At 37.6% G+C, this 20244-nt stretch overlaps 2 protein-coding genes and 1 long non-coding RNA gene across 4 annotated transcripts; 2 read left to right on the top strand and 1 right to left on the bottom strand.

Annotated features, from left to right (window-relative positions):
• Positions 1-329: 329 nt before the first annotated feature.
• Not (ubiquitin carboxyl-terminal hydrolase nonstop) lies at positions 330-12072 on the top strand. Its single transcript, XM_071793430.1, has 7 exons — positions 330-1074; positions 6728-6860; positions 7003-7218; positions 7428-7842; positions 9093-9521; positions 9961-10110; positions 10247-12072. The coding sequence occupies exons 1-7, from the start codon at positions 955-957 to the stop codon at positions 10287-10289; spliced, it is 1506 nt and encodes a 501-aa protein (XP_071649531.1). The 5' UTR covers positions 330-954; the 3' UTR covers positions 10290-12072.
• LOC139821973 (uncharacterized) lies at positions 6764-12822 on the bottom strand. Its single transcript, XR_011734409.1, has 4 exons — positions 12374-12822; positions 7459-7773; positions 6974-7212; positions 6764-6887 (listed from the first exon to the last, which is right to left on the bottom strand). It is a non-coding gene; the product is annotated as an uncharacterized lncRNA (long non-coding RNA).
• Positions 12823-13696: 874 nt separating this feature from the next.
• On the top strand, positions 13697-20231 carry LOC139821967 (hexosaminidase D). 2 transcript variants are annotated; one of them, XM_071793432.1, is made up of 10 exons: positions 13697-13827; positions 14713-15092; positions 15183-15237; positions 16712-16927; positions 17080-17428; positions 17509-17583; positions 17676-17871; positions 17946-18221; positions 18625-18711; positions 18795-20231. In XM_071793432.1, exons 2-10 carry the CDS (start codon positions 15043-15045, stop codon positions 18967-18969), a joined length of 1479 nt encoding a protein of 492 aa, XP_071649533.1. In that variant the 5' UTR covers positions 13697-13827; positions 14713-15042; the 3' UTR covers positions 18970-20231. The 2 variants fall into 2 exon arrangements, with proteins under 2 accessions (XP_071649533.1, XP_071649532.1); XM_071793431.1 differs by lacking the exon at positions 13697-13827 and adding an exon at positions 14442-14460.
• The last annotated feature ends 13 nt before the right edge of the window (positions 20232-20244 follow it).

The raw sequence follows: 20244 nt of genomic DNA, 5'->3' as shown, positions 1-20244 counted from the left end.
ACTAACAAACGTTCTAATTAATCTAACAATCAATAACAAACGACTAACAATCGATTCGTAAAAAAAAGTCGTAAGTCGAAATTGTCCGGCTAACTTCTATGGCCTAGTTTACACCGATCTCTTGATACGCGTATCAAATAGTATATTTGAACTGATCAGCCAATAATCAGACTTATTTACTAGTTATTTACTATTTAATACGCGTATCAAGTGATCGGTGTAAACTAGGCCTTATGAGGTCATAGAGGTTGCTACTGCCGCTGGCAGCATTTCTAGGGACACTCTCTAGGGACATTAGTCGCATCACTTGGCAGATGTCGCTTCCGCGCTCGTCGCAATGACGCCTTCCTTCGCCGGCGACACGAGGCGTCGCCGCGTCGGCAGTGACCGGCTGGTGTCCGTGTCCGTGGTCGGTCCGAACTCCGAAGCAGTCGAAAACGCGGCAGGCACACGAGGACGAGACAAGGATTAGGAGAGTAAACGAGAGCAGAAAGCGTATACAGGGTGTTGCCCTACATGTTGATGGTCGTGCCACGCCGCGTCGCGTCGCATCACTCTCCCTCCCATCCCTCCGCTTTCGCCATTGCTCGCTGCATTTCTCGCTCTCTCTTCCGCCGCGGTTGACAGCAGTCCCATCCGATCGACTGATCACGTTTTCGCACGCGACCTGAAGAAGGAAACCTACCCTTGCTTACGCTCTTATTTCCCAAAGACCCACTCTCTTTTCCATGTCAACGACACGCGTGCTCCTGCCAAGGCCAGCAGCGAGTTACGCCCTCCACGTCGTTGCTGCCGCCGTCATTCTTCGGAAATTGTTATTTTCGTGCACGTTGCATTCGCGCTACTGGGGGATCTCGACGAGAGGAGAGCCTTCAACGGCGTCGGGCGTCAGGACTCGCGGCGGAGGAGGACGACGTGCGATTGGGTCAGCGGCGTCGCTCCTGACAGCCTGAGATGAGCGACCATGGCTGCATACATTTGAATAATTTTAAAGCAGCCAAAGGTATCCAGCCATACAAAGTGATACACTCGTATTTCGTGACCAGTACATCGACTGAGGCGCGTGTCAGGAAGGTACGCCTGTCTTTTTCTCGCGTGATATTCGTGATCCAAGTTTTTTGTCACGCACTTTTCAGGGATCTTCCACCCAGCTCCTCCTTACGTCTCGCTTGCTCATTTTCGTTATGGTTTTCCCCGTCTTTTTCTCTGTCTATTTGACTGTTTCTCTTTATCTTTCTTTCTTTTTTTCTTTCTTTCTTTCTTTCTTTATTGGTATGTATGTATTTATATTTAATCTCCTTGTTGTTCATTCAGTGATATTTAGCGCATGAAATCTGTAAATATTAAGAATAGTGTATGGCTACGGTCAACGTGACGCTACAAATGCTTCTTTCAATGAAGAAAGAAGGAGAAGAAGAACGCTCCAAAGCATTTGTAGCGTCACGTTGACCGTAGCCAATGATTATTGTTTTTCGGCGAGAGCTGTGGCGGGACATTTAAAAATGTCTGCTGTGTCAATGCAACATGAGATTTTAGAAACAAACTATAAAGATAACGAGATGATTGAAAATTGGTCGTATGGATTTACGTGACGCTTAATATTTTGATGATTAGTTCATACAATATTAAATGTGAATTATTTATAACTCACTATTTATACAGACATTTCGTGCGTGCGTGCGTGCGTGCGTGCGTGCGTGCGTGCGTGCGTGTGTGTGTGTGTGCGTGTGTGTGTGTGTGTGTGTGTTTATATAGGTCTGTTTTCTCTTGCTACCCTGCTGAACTCTAGCACACTGGTGCAATAAGTTAAGACCATTGCACGTAACAAAGTTTTAGTCATAATCGTAAGGCCATAAGAAAATAGATCAATCACACTCGATTATTCTTCGAGCTTGAGGAGAATAATCGACTGTGATTGGTCTATTTTCTTACGGCCTTACGATTACAACTAATACTGTTACGTGCAATGACCTTAAAGTGAAACAAAATATACTTGTTCCACTCTAACTTATTGCACCAGTGTGCACTAGTTTAGCAGTGCAGCAATATAAAACAGACCTTACATATGCATTCATCCATGAAATATTTTTTATTTAAACTTTTACTTCCATTATTGTCATCTGCGAGGATAACAATCGCATAGCGACATGTAATATTATTGCGTAAAAATATATTTATTTATAAAATTATACGGTAATATGTTTAAGTTTAAGGTAATATATGTGAACACACACACATACATACACACAACGTAAGCAATTAAGGGAGCGCTTTAAGGGGATGCTGGAGCCGTCTGTTTTACCGGCATTTTTTGTCGTCACGTAGCGTTGTATTAATTTGACAGAATTAAAAATCCTTTTCCAGAATTGCAGTACATACATTAATGATTCGGGGGAACTCCGATTTTATATAGAAAACGAGAAAAAATTACGGAAGTACAGATTTCCTTATCCTACTTTTATCCCAATAAAAGCGTCTCGAGTTGCGGCGAGCTGTCAGCTCGTCACAAGATGTATTTCATATAAGAGATATACCATTGGTACGAACGCGAAAACAAGTTCCCCCAAATTGCACAACAAGAAAAACATCGATAAACCCTCCAAATCAAGATTTGGAAGCGTAATATAATAGTTATTTGTGTAACAAGTGCCGTAAGATGAAAATTCCCGGGTGCGGAGTTTACGCACGAGCCGAAGGCGAGTGCGGTAATTGCACCCGGGAATTTTCATCTTTACGCACGGCTTACATACCCTATTTTATGTTGCAAGTGCCTGGAAAGTGGTCTATCACGCACGCGTAGCGTGCGTAATGGGGCACTTTCCATATACGTGTTGCATAAAAGTATAATGTCGATGTGCATCGTGCGTATGTGTGCGTGCAATGTAGCGTGCTATCCTTGTCTATATCTTTGTCTATACAAGGACAGATATAGTCGATAACATAGAAAATGGTAATTTTGTCGGTTATACAGACGGCTCCAGCATCACCTTAAAACTCGCAAATTATATATATCTATATATATAAAGGAAGATGTCCTGAGAGACTGACTGACTGACTCACTCACTCACTCACTGACTCATCAACGCCCAGCCCAAACCCCTGAACCGAATTTTTACTAAAAGTATATGAAATAGGGGTAGAATTTTCCGGGGAGTGCTGTAAAATGTATAAATTTTCTTTACCAATCTTTTTGGAAACTGGTACCGAAATTTTTTTAATTTTTCGGGAATTTATTGACCGAATTTTAAAGAATTGTATATGAAGTAGGGGTAGAATATATTTTACGGGGAGCGCTATAATGTGTATAGTTTTTGTTACCGATCTTTTTGGAAACCGGTTTTTTTAATTTTTCGGGACATAATTGATTGAATCTTAAAGAATTATACATGAAGTAGGGTAGAATTTCCCGGAAAATGCTATAAAGTGTACTATTTTTTGTTACCGATTTTTTGGAAACCGGTTCCGAATGATCATATCTCAAAGAATTGTACATACAAAGTAGGGGTAGAATTTCCCGGAGAGTGCTATAAAGTACATAATTTTTCGTTACCGATCTTTTTGGGAATTGGTATCAGAAGTTTCGAAATTTTCGGGAAATAATTGATCGAATTATAAAGAATTGTATATAAAACAGGGGTAGAATTTCCCGGGAAGTGCTATAAACTGTAGTTTTTCGTTACCGATCTCTTTGGGAACCGGTATCTTTTTGGAAATCGGTTACGAAATTTTTCCAATTTTTTAGGAAATAATTGAGTGAATCTCAAATTGTATACGACAGAATTGAACTTCAGTCGATAAAAAAGTAATATTTTTCAATTTATAGCATTTGAGAGAGAGAGAGAGAGAGAGAGAGAGAGAGAGAGAGGAGAGAGAGAGAGCGCTAGTGTGTGTGTATATATATATATATATATATATATATATAGTAATTTAATTATAGACTAATTATTCAAAGATATTTATATTGGATGATTGTCAATAATGTCTGTACTTTTCAATTATCTCTAGATTCTCTGCCTTTATCCTGTGTCTCCGGGTGCATCCCGATGGAGAAAGAAATAGCGGAACGGAACAGTACGGGATTACTCTGATTAGTTAGGGTGCGTTCCATTTAACGCTCGCAACGCTCGTGGAATCATTATCCTTGTCGTTCATTACATGTTAAGCCCGGTGTCCACGATGCAAGAGCTGTGTCCAAGTTTCGGTTTAAGCCAATAAAACTGCTACTTTTCTGTAAGAGCTGCAAGTTGATTGGCTTAAGCCCGGTGTCCACGATGCTAGAACTGTGTCCAAGTTTCGGTTTAAGCCAATCATCTTGCAGCTCTTACAGAAATGTAGCAGTTTCATTGGCTTAAACCGAAACTTGGACACAGTTCTAGCATCGTGGACACCGGGCTTTAAATCGAAACTTGGACACAGTTCTTGCATCGTGGACACCGGGCTTTAAAGGTGGAAGCACATAAAATTGCAGGAGCCATGAGCACGAATGCAGAAGCCATATGCGCATGCGCTATGGTGTCTGCATACTGCCTATGGCTTCTGAATTTTCAATCTACATAAAAATACATAAGCATTGGCTCCTGCAATTTTATGTGCTTCCACCTTAAGGGGATCCTGCAGTGATAGACGAACTTCTTCGATGTCGATAATGTCAACCTTTCTAATTTTGTTTTTCCTATATCTGTCTTTGTCTAACGAAATGACATCTGTCCTTTTTTCGATTGCTCGCCATCTCTCGCAAGATCCGGCAACTACTGTTGCTGCTCTTCTTGTCATTCTGCATCCGTATTTGCATTACTAAAATAATTTTTCGATAGATCTTTTTTTGTACGCATTGAATCTTACTTCTACTTGCACGATATTATTCCTACATATTTTCCCAAGGGCAGATGATAAACATTATGTATGCATAAACTGCAGAATTTTTGTTTTAAGTAAATATTGTCGTCAGGTGACAGCTGTATGTGCCCAAATAAGTAACATTTTTAATTTTTTGGTGTTTTTGATATAAAATCGCGTTTTCTACCCTAGATTTTTGTGCGTACTTTAATTCTAGACCAAAAACTTGCAATTCTGTAAAGCCAATTAAAAGATCCATCGAAAAACGATAATGTCGATAAATCATACGGCTGCAGAATCCTCTTAAACAAGGACGAAATGATGTTCGCAAGCGTTGTGAGCGTTAAATGGAACGCACCCCTAATCTCTCACCATATGAGACTGTAGGTGAGAGGTTAGCCAATCAGAGTAATTTCGTTACTGTTTCGTTCCGCTATTTCTGTCTCCATCGGGATGCATTCTCCCAAACCACTCCCAAACCACGTCACAAACTCATTGATAATCGTGAGAAAAACAATAGTATAAGACAATAGTATAAGATAATAGTATAATACAAAGGATTCAAGCTACTAGAACTTGAGTTACAAAAATTCACTGCATGGAGATTTAAGAGAATGAAAGCTGTTTTAAAGCTTTTTTAAGAATACCCACAGTTTCATTGATTAATCATGAGAAAAACAATGTTAGAAACTGATTGTTTTACATTCTTTTTTAAAAAAAGTATGAAAATAAAAATTATTTAGTTTACCTTTAAGGTGATGCTGGAGCCGTCTGTATAACCGACAAAATTACCATTTTCTATGTTATCGATTATATCTGTCCTTGTATAGACAAAGATATAGACAAGGATAGCACGCTACATTGCATGCACACATACGCACGATGCACATCGACATTATACTTTTATATTACGCTTCCAAATCTTGATTTGGAGGGTTTATCGATGTTTTTCTTGTTGTGCAATTCGGGGGAACTTGTTTTCGCGTTCGTACCAATGGTATATCTCTTATATGAAATACATCTTGTGACGAGCTGACAGCTCGCCGCAACTCGAGACGCCATATTGGGATAAAAGTAGGATAAGGAAATCTGTACTTCCGTAATTTTTTCTCGTTTTCTATATAAAATCGGAGTTCCCCCGAATCATTAATGTATGTACTGCAATTCTGGAGAAGGATTTTTAATTCTGTCAAATTAATACGACGCTACGTGCTGACAAAAAATACCGGTAAAACAGATGGCTTCAGCATCCCCTTAAAAACAGTCGTTTTTAAGGGGATGCTGGAGCCGTAGCCGAACTCGATCGGCGTCGGTAAAGAAGACCGGCGAACTATATCTGTCCTTGTATAGACAAAGATATAGACAAGGATAGCACCCTACATTGCACGCACACATACGCACGATGCACACCGACATTATACTTTTATATTACGCTTCCAAATCTTGATTTGGAGGGTTTATCGATGTTTTTCTTGTTGTGCAATTCGGGGGAACTTGTTTTCGCGTTCGTACCAATGGTATATCTCTTATATGAAATACATCTTGTGACGAGCTGACAGCTCGCCGCAACTCGAGACGCCATATTGGGATAAGAGTAGGATAAGGAAATCTGTACTTCCGTAATTTTTTCTCGTTTTCTATATAAAATCGGAGTTTCCCCGAATCATTAATGTATGTACTGCAATTCTGGAGAAGGATTTTTAATTCTGTCAAATTAATACGACGCTACGTGCCGACAAAAAATGCCGGTAAAACAGACGGCTCCAGCATCCCCTTAATTTAAATCTTATATAAAATTTAAATTTTTTATTTATATTTGCATAATAAATAAAATAAAATGTTACAATATTGTTAACACAGAATTGTTAATATTACATGTTTTATTTTGCAGGCTGTGAGCTGTTTATGTCACACATGTAAAACTTATAAAGATCGCCTACATTCTTGTCTTCATTGCATATTTTTTGGCTGCTATATAAAAGGTCACATACAAGAGCATGCGAAAACGAAAAAACATTTTCTAGGTAATGAGATATTTTTTTAGACCTATTCTGTAAATTCAAATTTCATTAAAAGTAACTATTATAAAAATGTAATTGTTAAATGCGAGTTCTATATTTTATAATTAATTAATTGCCTGTTTTATTTGTTGTTTTATTATCGCAGCCGTTGATCTGTGTTATGGGAATATTCTGTGCTTCCAATGCGGCGATTATGTATACGATAGAGAATTGTTAACAGTGGCGAAAGCGCAATGGAGCGAGACAGCAAAATCCTTGAGCTTCGGGGAATTCTATCGGACGTGGGAACCCACGCAGATAGAAGCGGAGTTGCTGAGAAAGCATCCGCGCCGAAGACGCGTCGTAGAAAATTCCACTATAGGTATCAGAAAAACTCATAAGTTTATTGTTAGTTTAATTTATAGACCTGCATAGCCCTGTGTAAAGCTAATAATTTTATTTGTATAACATTATAATTGTATATAATGTTATTTTCAGGAAAATATAATTGAACAATGTTACAATAACGATTCAAATATGTATCATTTCTTATATAATAATATAAAAATTCACGTTGCTTTATGGTTTCAGGTTTAAGGGGACTAATCAATCTTGGGAATACCTGTTTCGTGAACTGCATCGTACAGGCACTGATTCACACTCCACTGTTACGAGATTACTTCCTTGCTGACCGTCATCACTGCCCGCAACCGAGTCGCTGTCTGGTCTGCGAGGTATCCCATTTGTTCCAGGAGTTCTATTCTGGCAACAAGGCCCCGCTGACACTTCACAAACTTCTGCATCTGATTTGGACCCATGTCAGACATCTGGCAGGTTACGAGCAGCAGGACGCCCACGAATTCTTCATTGCTACACTGGACGTTCTCCATAGACACTGTGGAGCCGCTCCGATACTGGTTAAAAACAACCCTCATCACTGCAAATGTATCATCGATCAGATATTTACTGGGTGCCTTCAAAGCGATGTTGTTTGTCAGGCTTGCAAGTATGCTAATCTTTTTCTCAATAAAAATATATTATATATGCAGAGTGTTCCATTTTAAAGAATCCAGCCAAATATCTCGAAAACTAAGCCTGGCAGACAAAAATGTTTCAGACAAAAGTTGCATGATTTGGAAGGGGCCACATGATAAAAATATGGATTTGACTTTGAGTGATCTTTTCAAGGCCAGGTTTCCAAGGTCAATGTGATCGATGTTTTCTTAAATAAAATTCTTTATTTTTTATTGCATATTATAACTCTTATCGAGACGTTTTTAAAACACTATAATAAAGCTCTGTTTCGTTAAGAATTTTTTGAGATATTTCAAATTTTGTCATGATATTTTAAATATAAAATATGAAATATCTCGTAAGGTATTTACTTTTCGATGACTTTACCTTGATGCCTCTATAGATAAAATAATGAAAGGAATTGATTGTAAAAAAAATAATTTTTAAAAATTTTGATTACATGTTGGACGCATTTAATTTTACAAAATTGCAAATGTAAAAATTAATATTATTATTCGATTCTTTTCATTATTCTATAACAGTATTAAGGTAAAGTCATCGAAAAATGAATACTTTACAAGATATTTCATATTTTATATTACTAATTAGATATTATAATAGAAGGAAAAATGACAATTTGACAAGGTAAAGTCATCGAAAAGTAAATACCTTACGAGATATTTCATATTTTATATTAAAAATATCATGACGAAATTTGAAATATCTCAAAAAATTCTTAACGAAACAGAGCTTTATTATAATGTTTTGGAAACGTCTCGACGAGGGTTATAAAAATATGCAATAAAAAATAAGGAGTTTTATTTAAGAAAACATCGATCACATTGACTTGGCCTTGAAAAGTTCAAAGTTAAGTCCGTATTTTCATCATGTGGACCCCTCAAAACCTTGTAACTTTTGTTTGAAACATTTTTGTCTGCCGGACTCAGTTTTCAAGATATTTCGCTTGTCTAAAATGGGACACCCTGTATGTATAGATAGATAGAGAATAGATAGAGGAGATATGTATCATAGAATCTATAAACATCTAAATATTCTAAAAAGCAATAAATAATGTGATAAATGCATATATAGCTTACTTTATGTATGATAAAATAATAATTATTAAGCCAGATAATATAAGTATAAATGTTTCTTCGAGAACAATACATTTTAGAATTCAATACAATGGGGATTTACTATATTAAGCATGACTCATCTGTTACGCTTTATTTTCTTTTTCAGTGGTGTGTCTACCACAATAGATCCATTTTGGGACATATCTTTGGATTTAACTTCGGCAGCTGGTGCCTCTGGTACCGACACACCTGGGTCACCCACTTCTTTGCTAGATTGCCTGGAAAAATTTACCAGAGCCGAATATCTAGGTTCTAGTGCGAAGATCAAATGTAGCAACTGTGAGACTTATCAAGAAAGCACAAAGCAATTAACGATGAAGCAATTGCCAATCGTGGCAATCTTTCACTTAAAACGCTTTGAACACTTCATAATCCAGGATAAGATTTTTAAGAAGAAAATATCTACATTTATCTCGTTTCCGGAACAATTAGACATGACGCCGTTCATGTCGCATAAGCGCAATGGCAACAACAATAGTGCTATGCTGGACGGCTTGTCGAAGAACGGAGAAGATATGAGCTTCAGTGACAATAGGTAGTGATATCTCGTGAAATGGTTTACAATTTTTCCCTATTTTCAATTCGGTTTTAACATTTCTTTTTTATTAAGCGGTATCTATAATTAATGTAGAGAATCTAAGCTGATTTTTAGTACTTTTTGAATTAAAAAAAAAACCTAAATTTGAGAAAGTTATAGCTTGCTAAAGTTTCTTTGATGACGGCAACTTCAAAAGATATGACGTCATTTCTTATATAAGGTATGACGTCACAGCACATTTTCGTGTACTATATTTTCTTCAATTTTGAAGATATTGCAAAAATTCAAAAAGTTTACAAAGAAAGTATGCCATGATCTATCAGACTGCTTAATAAAAAAAATTTATGTTAAAACCGAATTATTATGGATGACCAACATTATAACTAACATTTTAAAAGAAATGTATATTGAATTAAAACATGATTGCTAATAATAGGTATTCTCTGTTCGCCGTAATAAATCACGAGGGCTCCTTAGAGACTGGACATTATACTGCTTTCATCAGGCAACACAGAGATCAATGGTTCAAGTGCAATGATCATTTGATTACGCGAGCCAAGCTGAAGGACGTCTTGTCCAGCGAAGGGTAAGATAAGATAGCGCGTTTTTCAAAATAGATGAAAATCAATTACCTAGAATTTATTAGAATTTTTCAGCGAGTACACGGAAAAGAAAAAGGTACCTCATTCTCTCAGTCGTTAAGTAAAATTTTTGCTTTTCAGATATCTCCTGTTTTATCACAAGCAAATTTTGGAGTATAGTTAAAATGATAGTCTGAAAGGGAAGAGAGGATGTGAATCAAGTCGTTTAACTAATTTATTTAACAAAGAATAAAAAAATCGCTGCTGAAGCTGGACGTCGGTGACACTTTATGTTTATCAGATATAAATTATTGTCACCATCGCTTTTTGGTTTCCGCTGGCGCCTTTTGTGTTCGATGGGCATATTGACTTGCTTGCTCGATCGATTAACATAACGTAAGCGTAGATATTAAGATTAGCTCAATTTTTTTAAATCGACCGATCGCAATTTTTGTATATCGCTGATTGTCGTTATACTCCTGCCCATATTACGCTGGGGATGGGTCTCGTGTGTATTGTCCTCTTAATTTCTGCACTTGCCAGCAGAATATTAATATCCGATCTCTGAAAAAACGCACCAGAGCAAGCATATGGTATCGAGTTTCCATTTACAAAACTTTGGATCATCTAATATATCCAATATATTATTAATAAATTCGTAAAAGCTAGAAAGAGAGTTTGTATAATTTTTTATATTTGTGAATTAGGCTCCCTTGTAATTATAGGTATTTAATGTTACCGATTTGAATAAAATCTCAGAGACAAATAGATCCCTCTTCGATATTGCAGAGAATAAATTTAAGTTTCACTGGTTTCACTATTATGGAATTCAGTATTTGATATGAAACAATATATTTTTCCGTGCGTGCTATAGGACTGTATAGTTGTTATAGTCAAAGCTTGAAACGCGGACAATGTTCTAGGATTGATTAATCAATTCCGTCGGACAACCAAGCATCTTGTCGTTGTAGTAATTTGCTGATATGTCTGTATAGACAGTACACAAATAGGCGGAGCCCCTCCTCCGCAAAAAAAAAAAACTAATCTAACTCCAAGCCTATTTCTAAAAACTGTGTTTAATCAAGACGTTTGGTCGTTCCGCAGAATTGACCAGTCAATCCTAGGAATGCTCGCATTTCAGGCTTTAACCATAACATAGTGATATAATTTATCTAATACAGCGACCATCCCTAGGCGACTTTATACAGATAAAATAACATGTTACAACAAAGTATGAAGACATTGTCTGATTTGAGGCACTCTTTCACTAGACTTTGTACAATAAAAATCGCTGCTCGACAAACTGTCGCTCTGGTTGCTCGTTCCACTTTTAAATTCCTTTGTATTTTATTTTCTTTTTTTTTTATATTAAGATACGTCGCAACTAAAGTGCCAAATACACGAAAATACGACGTCCAATTTTAAATCTCAAGCTGATTATTTTGATTAAGTCTCGCTTGAAAAACGGGTTTTTGACTAACAAGTATAGAATATAGAATACAAATAAAAGATTCATCCACTGGTATATATAACAACATCAAAACTAAAAGTTAAAATAAAACTAGCTGTATTTTATGTATTTTATCCTTCAATTTTATTTTATAATTTTAATCATTGCGTTCATATTATCTTATTGATGCCGAAAGTGAGAAATTGTGCGAATTTCCCATTCTTGTATCATACGTTGAAAATTTTATTCTGTGCTCGTTGGTTTCCATATTGTGTTCATCAGGACAAGCATACTGTGCGCCAAAGTTTTTTTTTTCGGCGTCTTTCATAAAAGTTGAGAACCAAATAGCACGATTCAATCAATCATCAGGATATTCATGTCGATTCACTGAACTTAGAACATGTTTCATGAATGCTATATATTTGGGAGATGATATTATCACACACGTGTAGTTGTAGCGTTTTATATAAAAGTAAAGTACATATACAACAAAAATAAAAATTATATTTTATTGAAACTTGTTAGCACACATTTTTTCAAAGTAAGTCATTAAATAACGGACAAATATTAATCATTCAATAACTAACATTTTTTATAAAGTCGTAAAATATAAATAATAATTATACAGTCATCTTATTGGGTCTGTTCGCGTTGCTTGCACTTTTTGAACTCAGCATCTTCGCTTTCTCTCTCCAACGGCCGAATATATATTTATCTCATTTCAAGTGCAAAAATGTTTGGGGATTTCAAGCAACGCGAACAAGCCTATTGTTAACTACTACTACGTTTACGCGAGCGGTACTTCTCTAGTAACTTACGATAATTCCTTCGCGTAAACCAGATAGCAATGCCTGATGATCAGATTTCATCTAGGTTATAATTTCTTTGAACGTCTCATTTTTATTCCAGGCTTTCAATCTCAATTTTAAAGGTACGTTATTGTTTGCGCACGTCTTCTAAAGGGTGGGAACATTTCATTTCGTACATATTACTTATACAACTGTTTATATTAGAAAATGAGGTAACAGCATTTTTAATTTTTTTCAATTATTACTAATTATTTTACATTCCCACCCTTCATTAGTACCTATAGGGGAGACCGGGGCTAAACCGCCAACGGGGTTGAACCGCCAAATCAAATATCTCGGAACCTGTATATTGTGCGAACTCGCTATTAACATTGTAAACGCTGCTTATGGTACCCATGTGACCAACGGAGTTTCGGCAGGTTACCTGCCGTGTTATGATTTTTACGAGGGCAAACGTGTTTTCGGAAGGTGAAAGTGAAATTTTCTGCGCGTGGAAATTTTGTAATATCTTGAATATTATTGTATCACCGAATCTCAAAGTAAGTGATTATAAAGAGTAATGCATGCTGAACACGAATCCAGTGTAGTGTTTTCATTATCGTTGATGTCTAATATTTCGTGGGCGATCAAACCTGAAACTTATGTTTGGGGCTTATCCGCCAGTAAGCACCCGGGGCTGGTCCGCCAGTCTCGTCACTGTGGCGTGCCGGGCGCACGACTTCAGCTCACGGCGATTTCAGGTTAGGTTTCCCTCGAGCGTGATTCTGTCTTCTCTTGCACGTGCGTCAGTTTGTATAGGAGGGAAATGGTACGCACGTATCGTCGCAAAGCGGGTGTTTTGGCCGACCGAAAAGATAGCGGACCGTTGTTTCCGAGATCGCTCGCGCTCGCGCACGTCGGCGAGGCACGGCACGGCTCTGAGATTCCGCGATTTCCGCGCGAGAGTTGACATGCCGCGCGCGAGGTAGATCGTCCCGGCCGCGGTAGATCGTCGTTGTTGGTCGTTGTGTCAGTGTCAGTGTAGTGGTGGTGGTGTCGTCGTCGTCGTCGTCGTCGTCGTCGTCGTCGTCGTCGCGCGTCGTCGTCGTCGTCGTCGTCGTCGTCGTCGTCGTCGTCGTCGTCGTCGTCGTCGTCGTCGTCGTCGTCGTCGTCGTCGTCGTCGTCGTCGTCGTCGTCGTCGTCGTCGTCGTCGTCGTCGTCGTCGCGCGTCGTCGTCGTCGTCGTCGTCGTCGTCGTCGTCGTCGTCGTCGTCGTCGTCGTCGTCGTCGTCGTCGTCGTCGTCGCGCGTCGTCGTCGTCGTCGTCGTCGTCGTCGTCGTCGCGCGTCGTCGTCGTCGTCGTCGTCGTCGTCGTCGTCGTCGTCGCGCGTCGTCGTCGTCGTCGTCGTCGTCGTGGTCGTCGTCGTGCGCTCCAGTGCGCTCGTCAGGATCTGTATTCACGTGCCTAAATTGTTTTATGGAATAGGTAAAACAATTATTTTTTAATAACGTTTCGCATAAAAATTTATAAATTTTTATATTTTTCTCTTAAAAAACAATTATTAAAATGTATCTTATCATTTTTCAAGATTAGATGTACGTATATGTATTAAAAATGCAGTGTGGCGGATTAGCCCCGGGGGGGTGGCGGTTCAACCCCGGCATTTTTGAGATTTCAATTTTTGCACCGTTGTCGTTTTTGCTCCATACCGGTTAAACAAAGCGACGTAGATAAAAATTTCCTAAATAAATTTTGTAGCTAAAGGTTTACTCTTTACAGTGGTATATAATATTTAACTTAAATTATTTATTTTGTTGTTAAAAATCGGCACCGAAAAAAAACTGGCGGTTTAGCCCCGGTCTCCCCTACTTTACTCCTGTAAAAGGATTTTGTGATGTATAAAGCCGTTTCAAAATTAGACCTTTGACTGTAATTGTCGGTAATTGAGTCACTTTAGCATCCCCTTGGGGCTTTGTTTTAAGCCGTTTGTATTACCGACCAAATTCTATATCTGTCCTTGTATAGACAATGATAATAGACAAGGATAGACATAGTTGTAGGTTATAATTTCTTCGAACGTCTCATTTTTATTCCAGGCTTTCAATCTCAATTTCAAAGGTACGTTATTGTTTGTGCTCGTCTTCTGAAGAGTGGGAACATTTCATTTCGTACATATTACTTATATACAACTGTTTATATTAGAAAATAAGGTTATACATTTTTACATTTTTTTCAATTATTACTAATTATTTTACATTTCCACTCTTCATTAGTACCTATACTTTACTCCTGTAAAAGGATTTTGCGATCTATAAAGCCGTTTTAAAGAACGAGCTTTGATTGTAATTGTCGGTATCCGATCCCTTTAAGCACCGACGAGATACTATTAAAGACCGACAAGGGGATCCTGCGATGCAGAGTGAGTTTAATCGGAGGATCACGTTAATCGGAGACTGTGATACCGGCCCCTAGAGATGGTGAATCGTGATCTCAAAATTTCTGCGCATTCCAAAAATCATCAAAAAAAAAGTGTTACAACCTTTCCGTGAACGTATGTATGTACGTACATACATACATACATACATACATACATACATATACAGTCACGAGACGATCAACGACAGGTCAGGCGGGCTCGCGGAATCCACTCGTTCCGCGCCAAAAGTCGTCGTTCTTCCTTCGACCAATGTCGTCTGACCGATGAATGGAATGGGAGAGAAGATGGACGCCTTGACGTTGGGCTCGCACAGGTAAGGTAACCGGACCGACCGACGCAAATCACCGCGTATCTCTCGACGAACGAAGTGTCGCGACCTGGCGAATCGACCTTTCTTTTCTAGGCTGGTCCACCTTGACTTGAAGGGCGCACCACCGCGGACCTGCTACTTTGAAAAGGTACATACCGGTCGTAAACGCTCGAGGCCAATTACCTTGTCTCTCGCGCCAACGCATTCCAAGATTCACCATCACACACGTTTTTCCGTTTAAAATCCGCACGACGGACGCAGAAGTGTCCTTTCCTTACCCAAGTGCTGTCCTGATAACCTGATTTTTATCGCACGTCACAGATTGCGCTTCGAATACTACAATCGCGCGCCTGAGGCTGTGATCCACTTAATACTACAAGGTTGCGGTCCACTTGACGCTACAAATACTTTGGAGCGTTTTTCTTCTCCTTTCTTCATTGAAAGAAAAGAGAAGAGGAATGCTTTGATGCATTTGTATAGCGTCAAGTGGACCGTAGCCCAAATGCTTTGAAGCATTCTTCTCCTTTCTTTTAATTCGTCTTTCTAAGAGGGACGTTAGAAGGAGACGAAGAGTGAGTTAATCTAAGATTAAAAGTTAACTGACACTTGTGAAACTGGGCCTTTTAATGGCCTAATTTACACCGATCTCTTGATACGCGTATCAAATAGTATATTTGAACTGATCAGCCAATAATCAAACTAATTTACTAGTTATTTACTATTTAATACGCCTATCAAGTGATCGATGTAAACTAGGCCAGAGTGCTACGCTGTTGTACCAATGGAACATATATTTTATCAGCTTACTTTGTCGAAAATTTTGTATTCTGACATAAGAATTATTTAGTTGTTTTAGATTTTTATTGTGTCCGTTTTGTGTGTTTTCTAGGGAAAACGGAATAATTCCGATCGGAATCTATTCTGAAAAGTTTCTATAATAGATACCAAAGTATACAAATTTTGTCAGTAGAATTCCAGTAGAAATATAACAGAATCTGTTAACTGAATATACTGTTAACTGAATGGCAGATTTACTGCAGAAATTGAGCAGAATCTACTGTTTCGTAATCATCTAAATATATATTTAAGAAATAATAGATTCTATTCAATTTCTGCCGACAATCCGCTGTTAGATTATATGCAGTCTGCTAGGAAAACGCAAATTTAATGCGGACGCAAATGATGCTGATTCTGTTGAGATATCTAAGTCAATTTGCTGTTAATTTGTTGTCATATTACGGGCAGTTTGCTTACTGGAACATTTTGCTCACTGGATTATAGTTGATTCGTAACATGTATTAAAGAGAATAAAAATAGATAGTTTATTTCTGCCTGAAACAAAGATATTTATGAAAGAATAATGAAATATTGATATTTCGTCTTTGATACACAAGCAGAGAGTTACAATTCAAAAGCTGACAGTAGCGAAACTTATATGAGATAAATCACATTTCTTTCGTCTTTGAATTCAAGTAAACCTCAGCACGATTTCAATCTCGGTCAGAGTTGTCAACAGTTGTCAAGAGGCTGTATATTGAATGGACAAACAATTGTCATAATAATTTTCTTTGACTTTTGTCTGTGCTTATTTTTATTCTTATGACTTACTAGAAAATTTACAGCTCTTTCCGCTATTGCGAACATGGGGAGCTACCGGATTATTGCTGGAATGGGAAGATACATTTCCCTACAACCGGGAACTTTCTCCGATAGGAAGCAATGGTCCAAGCAGTTTGGCGAGTGGATACACAGTCCAGGAGGCTAGACACATCTTGCAGATAGCAGGCGATTGCGGCTTGGCGGTTGTCCCATTGGTACAAACTTTCGGTCATATGGAGGTACAGCAAAAATTATTTCGTATGAAGCTTGTACTTGCTATACAATCTTACATTCCTCTTATTTTCAAAGTCCTAATTCAAGAGAGATGGCGATTATTCCTAAATTCCAACCATTGTGTTGTTCGATAAGTTTATTGTTATTTAAATTTCAGTTTATCTTAAAACACGATGAATGGAGATCGCTGCGCGAGGTGGAACCTTTTCCAAGTTCTATCTGCCCGTCAAATCCAAGAACTCTTCCTATGGTGAAGTCGTTGATACGTCAGATCGTTAGCTTTCATCCTGACATACAGTATCTGCATATAGGCTCTGACGAAGTATGGCACTTGGGCCTTTGTTCTGTCTGCACTAAGCGAGCAGCAGCCAGCAAATATGGCAAATCATCGTTGTACCTGGAACATATTCTGGCGATAGCCCAATACATTCAGGAAACTTATCCATACTTAAAGATCATTATCTGGGATGACATGCTGAGATCGATAGACTTACAGGTTTTGAACGGTATCTCGATAGAGCCTGTTTGCATCATTTGGTCGCGCAGACCTCTTCACGCGACCAATCTTTCTCTTTTCTCTTTATAGAACATTACATCGGCAAATACGTAGAACCCATGGTGTGGCATTACAATCCCAGAGACAATTTTGCATTACCTGATGGTATTTTTTCCTCTGTTTCTTTTTTATTTTTATATATATCAAGAAATTTAAAAATATTTTGCTAGACTATGATTGTTATAACAAATTATTAGGATTGTGGGATAAGTACAGCGCGGTCTTTCCCAATATCTGGGCGGCAACCGCGTTCAAAGGAGCTACCGGCTCCACACAACACATTCCTATAATTCGACATCACATAAGTAATCACGAGAAATGGCTGGAGGAGCTGGGAGTTCACGTGAGTAAGGTGCACGAATTTCGTGGTACAGCATTCACCGGCTGGTCAAGGTGAGAAAGTTCAAAAAAATTTCCACACGCTATCTCGAGATCCTCGATTACATTAGTCAATTGTGATTTTTTAGGTATGATCATTATGCCACAATGTGTGAATTGTTGCCCACGGCGATACCCTCGTTAGCTTTATGCTTGAAAGTTTGGCTCTACGGCTATTCGGAGCAAACGCACACGCAGGTTGCAAAGAGCTTGGGATACATCGATCACCCGTTGCATATAACTCCACAGCTCAGACCAGTCTCAATTCCCAGTAATTTGTTCTTTCCTGGATGGCAAATAGCCGTGGGCATGGAGTGGTTTCTCAACTTCAGGATAAAATTTCACAATATTGTCAGCAGCAATCAGTAAGCACAGAAACGGTTTATATTACTCTGAAAATTTTATTCTGACCTTGCAAAAAATTTTCGATAATTTATCGTATCTTGATTTGTTTTGAATTAAATATTGAAGAAAGAACATATAGTTTTCTAAGGAAGAGATGAATTATTTTAATACTGCGTACAAAAAACGAGAGAACTTTTGTTATATATACAAGATGTTCTGTAATATCTTGGCTATGAAAAAGAGAGAGAGAAAGTAACTATTATTTACATATAAGATATAAGTACAAGACAGAATAATGATTATTTTTATAAATATATAAAAAACGAAAGATTTTTCTCTTAAATATTAGAAATTTGGAGATAGAAACTGACAGATTAAGTCGAGTGTTGATTGTATACATAAAGTAAATTGTTCCAATGACAGGATCATGACGTGGATGAATCCGTGGCAGGTGGCGAACAATTACACAAATCCCATGCAACTGGAGAATTTGGTGCCTGCTTTTACGGAGTAAGTACTTTTACAGTAAGATCGTCTACATATGAAAGTACACTACATCTCGTAAATTTTGGGTACATGGTATGTCATTCCAGATTATTATTGGAATTGTCTTCTTTGGAAGGTTATCTGCGAGTTCAGATGGAAGCGGTTTTTTTCTCATCGATGATCGAAGAGTGGATAGGCACCAATGTTCAGCCAATGAAAGTAAAGTTGATAGAGCTGAAACAGACTACCGAGAATCAGTTGAAAATAAATAGTCGCGTGTAATAGCTATTTTGCTTGAAAAATCGGCGATTGGATTTCGAACGTATAATCTACGATTTTAAAAAGCAATCACTAACGATTGGAAAATCGAGTATTTCTTGGATGAAATTATTTTTGTATATAGTAAGTCGCTATTCAAAGTAGTAGACAATTTGATATTATACAGGGTGTCTAGTAATTTTTTACAATGCCGAAGAATGAAAGTAGATTGGCTCAAACTGAAAAGAAGTGTTATGTACCATTTTGCGGAATTCGCAATAGTTATTGAGTTATTAATTAAACTGTCTAAGCTAATGTGCGCTTAAAAAGCGGTAGGCTGGACTCGGCAAGCACGTAAAATGTCGTGAGTCGTTTGCCGCTCGCTGTGTGACTCCATCTCTTGCTATAGATGATGATCACCGCTCACCGTTGCTAAGCTGTCTATCGCTTTTCATGCGCTCATTTGCTTAGTTTAATAACCAATAGTTATTATGAATAAAATTTCGCAAAATGGTACATAACATTTCTTTTCAGTTTGAGCCAATCTACTTTCATTCTTCGGCATCGTAAAAAATTGCCGAACACCCTATATATACATCACTGAAAAAAATAAAAAGAACATAGTTTTCTAAAGAAGAGATGAATTATTTTAATATTGCGAGAGAACTTTTGTCGATATATACAAGATGCTCTGTGATATCTTGGCTATGAAAGGGTAACTACGGTTAAATTATTAAATAATATTTAATAATTAAGGGACAAACTGATATTTAACCCCTTAGTTTTACTTTAGATGCATGCAAATATCAATTTTTAATAAGCAAGTGTCTCTTTCCTAGCATAGACTAACAAGATAGTGAAATTAATAAACTTGAAATAAGAAAACAAATACATGTAACATGTACTGTGAAAGATAACACATCTTTGCTTATAAATATCGTTTATAGCCTTTTTTATGTAAATAAACATGCAATATGTAATTTATATATTTACCTAGATAACAATATTAGAGAATATTGATAACAATATGTTGTGCCGTATGAATGTCTTTTACATCTCGTCATAGTGAATAGCGAAAGCAAACCTCCAGCTATATTACTTTTAATACGATGTACATACTCCATATTTTGTATATAATGTCTCTATTTTTTGTGATAAACAATAGAGTTAGTCACTGATCTATAAACGTAATTGTTAGCATATTGTATAAAAAAATTATAGTAAATGTAATACATATAGCATAAAGTAATTAGAAGAGAGAAAAATATAAATCAGATTGCATAGCATGTGTATTTCCTT

Source organism: Temnothorax longispinosus, chromosome 11 (genome assembly GCF_030848805.1).
Source record: "Temnothorax longispinosus isolate EJ_2023e chromosome 11, Tlon_JGU_v1, whole genome shotgun sequence".
NCBI classification, from domain to species: Eukaryota; Metazoa; Arthropoda; class Insecta; order Hymenoptera; family Formicidae; genus Temnothorax; species Temnothorax longispinosus.
This window is presented reverse-complemented; position numbering and strand designations above follow the sequence as displayed.

Bases quoted from the DNA above. Each gene is read 5' to 3' on its own strand.
- Not (XM_071793430.1), top strand. From the start codon at position 955: ATGAGCGACCATGGCTGCATACATTTGAATAATTTTAAAGCAGCCAAA. The intron at 6,861-7,002 runs GTAATGAGATAT...TTATTATCGCAG, and splicing joins AACGAAAAAACATTTTCTAG to CCGTTGATCTGTGTTATGGG. The intron at 7,219-7,427 runs GTATCAGAAAAA...TTATGGTTTCAG, and splicing joins CGTAGAAAATTCCACTATAG to GTTTAAGGGGACTAATCAAT.
- LOC139821967 (XM_071793432.1), top strand. From the start codon at position 15,043: ATGAATGGAATGGGAGAGAAGATGGACGCCTTGACGTTGGGCTCGCAC. The intron at 15,093-15,182 runs GTAAGGTAACCG...TTTCTTTTCTAG, and splicing joins TTGACGTTGGGCTCGCACAG to GCTGGTCCACCTTGACTTGA. The intron at 18,222-18,624 runs GTAAGCACAGAA...TTCCAATGACAG, and splicing joins AATATTGTCAGCAGCAATCA to GATCATGACGTGGATGAATC.